The sequence below is a fragment of the Peromyscus maniculatus genome, chromosome 17 (genome assembly GCF_049852395.1).
Source record: "Peromyscus maniculatus bairdii isolate BWxNUB_F1_BW_parent chromosome 17, HU_Pman_BW_mat_3.1, whole genome shotgun sequence".
NCBI classification, from domain to species: Eukaryota; Metazoa; Chordata; class Mammalia; order Rodentia; family Cricetidae; genus Peromyscus; species Peromyscus maniculatus.
The window spans coordinates 2,260,850-2,267,424 of record NC_134868.1 but is presented as its reverse complement, the minus strand read 5'-3'; the positions used below and the strand labels follow the sequence as shown (position 1 = coordinate 2,267,424).

Here is a 6,575-nt window from a genome sequence, read left to right as displayed (position 1 = left end):
CAGGCAGGGCTGTGGGCAAGAGCGCGGGATGGACAGATGGACAGGTTCTCTGGACAGAAGGACGCGTGGCTGGGGGAGAAAACCCATCCCACAAGTTCCCGGGCAAAGCTGGCATTTTCTACCGGCCGGAAGTCCAGCCTGAGACCTAACGTCTACCAAGATCCAAGCACCCCGCCACCTGAGCTACAAGCACCCCGCCACCTGAGCTACAAGCACCCCGCCAACTGAGCTACAATCACCCCGCCACCTGAGCTACAATCACCCCGCCAACTGAGCTACAATCACCCCGCCAACTGAGCTACAATCACCCTGCCAACTGAGCTACAATCACCCCGCCAACTGAGCTACAATCACCCCGCCAACTGAGCTACAATCACCCCGCCAACTGAGCTACAATCACCCTGCCAACTGAGCTACAATCACCCCGCCAGCTGAGCTACAAGCACCCTGCCACCTGAGCTCCAGGCACAGTACCAAGCGACCTGGCCCCAGCCTCCTGCTCAGCGAATCTTTGGTCCAGGAAGTTGTGACACGCACAAACACCAGCCTCGAGGCCACTCGTGACCCGGCCGAGCCTGGCCCTCCTGCCTCACTTCCTAGAGACTGTTTTTCTGTTGCTGCTCACCCTCGCACGCACGCCTGGGTGCCCGCCTGGGTGCACGCCTGGGTGCTCTCACGGCAGAAGTTCCCGTCACCCATGACACAGCGTTTTCCCCTTAGTGCACCCAGCACGGCGGGAGCTCACGGCGGCCTGGCCGGAGGAAGGCCGTGCATTACACACCACAGGACAGGCGTGTGTGCCCTGGCTGCCCTGAGAGTGCGTTACACACCATAGGACAGGCGTGTGTGCCCTGGCTGCCCTGAGAGTGCGTTACACACTACAGGACAGGCGTGTGTCCCCTGGCTGCCCTGAGAGTGTGTTACACACCACGGGACAGGCGTGTGTGCCCTGGGCTGCCCTGAGAGTGTGTTACACACCACGGGACAGGCGTGTGTGCCCTGGCTGCCCTGAGAGTGCGTTACACACTACAGGACAGGCGTGTGTCCCCTGGCTGCCCTGAGAGTGTGTTACACACCACGGGACAGGCGTGTGTGCCCTGGGCTGCCCTGAGAGTGTGTTACACACCACGGGACAGGCGTGTGTGCCCTGGGCTGCCCTGAGAGTGCGTTACACACTACAGGACAGGCGTGTGTCCCTTGGCTGCCCTGAGAGTGTGTTACACACCACGGGACAGGCGTGTGTGCCCTGGGCTGCCCTGAGAGTGTGTTACACACCACGGGACAGGCGTGTGTGCCCTGGGCTGCTGAGATGAGAGTGTGTTACACATCACAGGACAGGCGTGTGTGCCCTGGCTGCCCTGAGAGTGTTTTACACATCACAGGACAGGCGTGTGTGCCCTGGGGCTGCCCTGAGAGTGTGTTACACACCACTGGACAGGCGTGTGTGCCCTGGCTGCCCTGAGAGTGTGTTACACACCGCGGGACAGGCGTGTGTCCCTTGGCTGCTGAGATGAGAGTGTGTTACACACCACAGGACAGGCGTGTGTGCCCTGGCTGCCCTGAGAGTGCGTTACACACCGCGGACAGGCGTGTGTGCCCTGGCTGCCCTGAGAGTGCGTTACACACCACGGGACAGGCGTGTGTCCCTGGGATAGGGTGTTCGAGAGCCAGGGCGGAGATGTTTGTGTTACACACGATGGCACGTTGATGTCGCGTGTGCTTTAGAAATAACAGTTCCCGGAGTTAATACGGCGTCTCGGTGTCTCGGGCGCAGAGGCCCGGCTGCTTCCCCAGCACGGAAGAGCCCGGGAGCGAATGAATGAATGTGAACGAGTGAACGAGTGAACGGAATGTTGCAGAAAGCCCGTGGCCCTCGAGGTTCACGGGAGTCACACGGCCCTGCACTGGCGGCCCCGGGATCCGGGGGTCTGTTCTCTGGGCCCGGGGAAGGGGCCGGGATCCAGCCGGTTTGGACCGGGTGAGGCAGGCCCGGTCTCACAACTGCAAGGAAAGGGAAAGGCTGCCTGGACTCCCGGAGCGCACGCCGAGCGGTCCCGGGGGTGACCCGCACCACCCCAAGGTGACCCGCAGCACCCCGAGGTGACCCCGACCACCCCGAGGTGACCCTGACCACCCCGAGGTGACCCTGACCACCCCGAGGTGACCCTGACCACCCCGAGGTGACCCTGACCACCCCGAGGTGACCCTGACCACCCCGAGGTGACCCCGACCACCCCGAGGTGACCCGCAGCACCCCGAGGTGACCCGCAGCACCCCGAGGCCCCGGGGTCACCGTGGCCTGAAGACAGCAGGTCGCCCTGTCCTCCCGTGACCCCGGGACATCCCATCGATCCCCGGTGTTGACTCGCGGGGCCGGCCCGGTGCGGCCGCTCACCTCCGCCCCAGAGGCCTCGGGACCCGGTCCTGGAGGTCAGGGTCCCGGCCGCTGAGGTCATGGCTGGCCCGCGGCCCACACCGGCCACCCGCTCCCTCGCATGGCCCGGGGCTGGCGATGAGGTCACCACCTGAGGGTTGGCACGACGCCCTGTCCCGGAGTTTCCTGAACCGGAAACCTCCGTGGGGGGGATGGGGGGAACCCCACGGAGCGCTGCTGCTCGGGAGCCCTCGGAGGACTCGAATGGCTGATCCTGGTCTTAAAGACACAGGCGCCCGTTAGTGGGCGGGGGCACCACTCTGTAGGGAGGGTGGAATAGTATACAGCGAGGAAAAGAGCTGGGGGGCTCAGTCCCGTCATCTCAGGAGACCGAGGCAGGAGGATTGTGGGTTTGGGGTCACAGAGTGAGAGGGCGCTGCAGGAACGCTCCCTAGGCCCGCCTCCGACGCGGGTGCTTCTCTGGGGTCTCAGTCCACCGATGACAGCCCGCCTGGGTCTCTGGAGGGCGCCACACGGGTGTCCGGACCTGCGCCACAGCCTGCGGTGACCCCGGGCGTGGGGAGGCCTCGCTGGGCAGGGGCGGGGGGGCCTCAGTGGCTCCCGTCCTTCCGGGCCGCGCTCCGGGAAAGGCCCCTGCGTGCGGGGAGGCAGCCTGCGCTACCTGGGGGTGCGGCCTTCCCGGCCTGGGGTGCAGAGGCGCCCGGAGGCCCCCGCGCCCCCCTCGGAGAGCCCGCGGCCTGCGTGCGCCCCCGGGCGGCCGCTCTCCGAGGTCCCGGCCGCAGCCGCCAGCGGGCGCCCGGCAGCAGCGCCAGGATCCCAGCGGGGCTGCGCGGAGCGGCCGAGCAGCCGAGGAGAGCGGGGCAAGCGGCGGCTCCTGCCAGCCTCCTCCTCCCACGGGCAGCCGCACGTCCACGCGGCCATCCGTACCCCAGGAGACGCAGGCCGGGCCGGGGTCGCCACCGTCTCCAGCCTCGGCAGGCCCGACGCTCCGGCGCCCCGGCCGGCAGCCGCCCCCTGCCCAGGCGCAGGGCAGTGGCGCACAGGGGACAACGGATCTGGGGAGACACGGGCGGAGGGGACCCGCGTGGGAGCGCGCAGCGTTGGGAGGGCGCGGGGCCGGCGCGGGGCACCGGGTGCGGTTCGGGGACACCGAGGCCGGCACCGGGACTTGCCCGGACTTGCGCTCTCCAGCTTTTCCTCGGCTTCCCGGGGGGAGCGCGTCCGGGGGAGGGGGACCCCGCAGGAACTCCAGTCACGCGCTCCGCGGGGGCGGCCCGGCCCCGGGTCACCGGACCCCGCGGCTTCCCCCGCCCTGGGGTTCCCGCCCGGATCAGCCTGGTCACCCGAGTTGGCACCGCGCGCGGGGGCGGGGCGGACGGAGTCCGGGGCTATAAAGGCGGCGGCGGCGGCGGGAGGCTCAGTTCGAACCCGCGCCCCACGCCGCCCCGACATGGCGCTGCCCCGGCCTCCGCGCGCCCCGCAGCTCACGTTCCTGCTGTTCCTGCTGCTGCTGCTGCTGCTGCTGTCCTGGCCGCCGCCGGGGGACGCGCTGGCCCTGCCCGACGCCCGGGCGCTGCGCGGCCGCCTCCAGGACCTGCTGCGCCGGCTGCAGGCCAACGGGAGCCGGGCGGACCGGGGCCCGGAGCCCGCCCGCCGCCCGCCTGTGCGCACGCTCACTCCGGAAGGTGAGCGGCCGGCAGCGGGGCCCTGGGCGGCACGCACGCCCGTCTAACCCACGAGCCTCAGTTTCCCCAGCCCGGTGGGTGGGAGGACCCTGTCCCCTCCGGGGAGACGCGGTCCTGGGGCAGCGGGCTCAGCCCGCGTGCGAGGGGCGCCGTCCGCAGACCCGAGCTGCAGCCGGTCCAGAGAGGCCGGGGTCCCCCCGAAGGTGCCCAGCGCTGGGGCGGGGTGCGGGACGGCGGGGTGCGCCTGGGGGGACGGCGGGGGTGCGGGGTGCGCCTGGGGGGACGGCGGGGTGCAGACGGCGGGGTGCGCCTGGGGTGGACGGCGGGGTGCGCCTGGGGGGGGTCGGCGGGGATTCGGGGGTGCAGACGCCGGGGGTGCGGACGGCGGACGGCGGGGGTGCGGACGGCGGACGGCGGGGAGCCAGAGGGAGCCCCGCAGGAATGGGTCCGGGATCTGACGCAATCGCTGGTCAAGACTCGGCCACGGCCACGAGGGACGGGCGGGCGGGAGAGGTCAGGTGTGGCCGGTGCTAGGACCGGGGCTGTGGGCGGGGTCGGGTGGACGGGGCGGGGCGGATTGGGGGCGTGGCCGGGCCGGGCTGGGCTGGGGGCGGGTGGGAGGACGAGGTCAGGTGTCGCGGGCGCTAGGACCGGGGCTGTGGGCTGGGGCGGGGCCTGGTGGACGGGGGCGTGGTGGGCTGGGGCGGGGCCGAGCGGGCTGGGGGCGGGGCGGGCTGGGGCGTGTGGGCGGGGCGGGGCCGAGCCGTGGACCACGCCCTCCCGAGCTCCGGGGCGCCGTGGGTCTCCAGGTGACAGCCGCCGTCACTGACCGGCAGTCTCCATGGCTACGGCTGTGGTGCCGCACGCCTGTCACCCCAGCTACTCGAGAGGCTGAGGCAGGAGGATGGCCATGAGTTCACGGCCAGCTGGGGCTACACAGTGAGACACTGTCCCAAATTTTAAATTGTTCTTTTGGGATTTGTTGTTGCTGTTGAGATGCTTTCGTAGCCTTCGGCGGGTTTCAAACTCAGGGCAATCCTCCTGCCTCGGCTTCCCGAGTTCTGAGCTCCTGCTCCAGGGCCGGGCGTGGTGGCCACGCCTCTCGCCCCAGGGCGGGGCGGCGGGGCTGGGGGCCGGGCTGGCCGGTCTAGCCTGGGCTGCAGCCAACTTGGGCCGCCCGCGTCTGCCGTCCGTGCCCACGCGTGACGCTTTCCGTCTCTTCTGCAGTGCGACGGGGCCCGCGCGGCCGCCTGCTGCTCCGCGTCCCGGCGTCGCCGGCGCAGCGTCTCCCCGAAGCCCACCGCCTGCACCGAGCGCCGCTCGCGCCGCCGCCGCCGCGGCCCTGGGACGTCACCGAGCCGCTGCGCCTGCGCCTGGCGCCGCCCCCGGACCCGGACCCGGCGCCCCCTGGCGGCGCGCGCCCGGAACTGCACCCGTGGCCGGCCGCCGGCAGGGGCCGCCGCAGCGCGCACGCGCGCCCCAGAGACGCCTGCCCGCTGGGGCCCGGGCGCTGCTGTCACCTGCAGACGGTGCAGGCGACCCTGGAGGACCTGGGCTGGAGCGACTGGGTGCTGTCCCCGCGCCAGCTGCAGCTGAGCATGTGCGTGGGCGAGTGCCCGCACCTCTACCGCTCGGCCAGCACGCACGCGCAGATCAAAGCGCGCCTGCACGGCCTGCAGCCCGACCGGGTGCCCGCCCCCTGCTGCGTCCCCTCCGGCTACACCCCGGTGGTCCTGCTGCACCGGACGGACAGCGGCGTGGCTCTGCAGACCTACGACGACCTGGTGGCCCGCGGCTGCCACTGCGCATGAGCGCCGCGCCGCCCCCGCACTCCTCCCTGATATTTATATTTGTATTTATTATTATTATTATTATTATTATTAACTTATTGGGGTCGGGCTGGGTGGGTGGGTGGGTTGTGTATTTATTTAAAACTGTTAATAAACGTGAGGCTGGTTTCTATGAGGGGCTGAGACGGAGCCTCAGTTTCCCCACGGCTGCCGCGGAAGGGACGCACGGGTGAGAGCGGATGCGGTGCCAGGCCAGGCTGCTGCGATCTCTCCGCGCTTGGGGCCAAGCCCGATGACCTGGGTTCGATCCCCGGGGACGCACTGCGTGGTGGAAAGGACTCGTGAGAGCTGTGCTCCGATCTCCGCGCGAGCTCGCCCTCCCTCCCCCTCCCTCCCTGTCTCCGCCTCTCACATACACACAATGTAATAAAAACTACTTTTTACAGAATTGTGCCACGTCTGAACACGTGTGCCGTAACTGTCATTTGTCACTGGGACAGTGCCTGACTCCACCTCAGTCACCAGTCAGCCTTCCAGTGGCCCTCCTGGGTGTGTGTGTCAGCTTTTTAAACATAGGCAGCCCGAGGTCATGAAATTCGAGATTTTACAAAACATGCTGACCCCGGCAGGGAAGAGGTCATTGCCCTTCCTGTTTCCAGCAATTTTATTGCTTTCACAGTGATGTTGCCTCTGGTCTTTCATATG

General features: G+C 69.0%; 1 protein-coding gene across 1 annotated transcript; it reads left to right on the top strand.

Annotated features, from left to right (window-relative positions):
* The first annotated feature begins 2,512 nt into the window (after positions 1 to 2,512).
* Positions 2,513 to 5,999, top strand: Gdf15 (growth differentiation factor 15). Its single transcript, XM_076553821.1, has 3 exons — positions 2,513 to 2,672; positions 2,959 to 4,080; positions 5,308 to 5,999. Exons 1-3 carry the CDS (start codon positions 2,513 to 2,515, stop codon positions 5,889 to 5,891), a joined length of 1,866 nt encoding a protein of 621 aa, XP_076409936.1. The 3' UTR covers positions 5,892 to 5,999.
* Positions 6,000 to 6,575: the final 576 nt, after the last annotated feature.

Bases quoted from the DNA above. Each gene is read 5' to 3' on its own strand.
- Gdf15 (XM_076553821.1), top strand. From the start codon at position 2,513: ATGAGGTCACCACCTGAGGGTTGGCACGACGCCCTGTCCCGGAGTTTC. The intron at 2,673-2,958 runs GTTAGTGGGCGG...GGGCGTGGGGAG, and splicing joins TCTTAAAGACACAGGCGCCC to GCCTCGCTGGGCAGGGGCGG. The intron at 4,081-5,307 runs GTGAGCGGCCGG...TCTCTTCTGCAG, and splicing joins GCGCACGCTCACTCCGGAAG to TGCGACGGGGCCCGCGCGGC.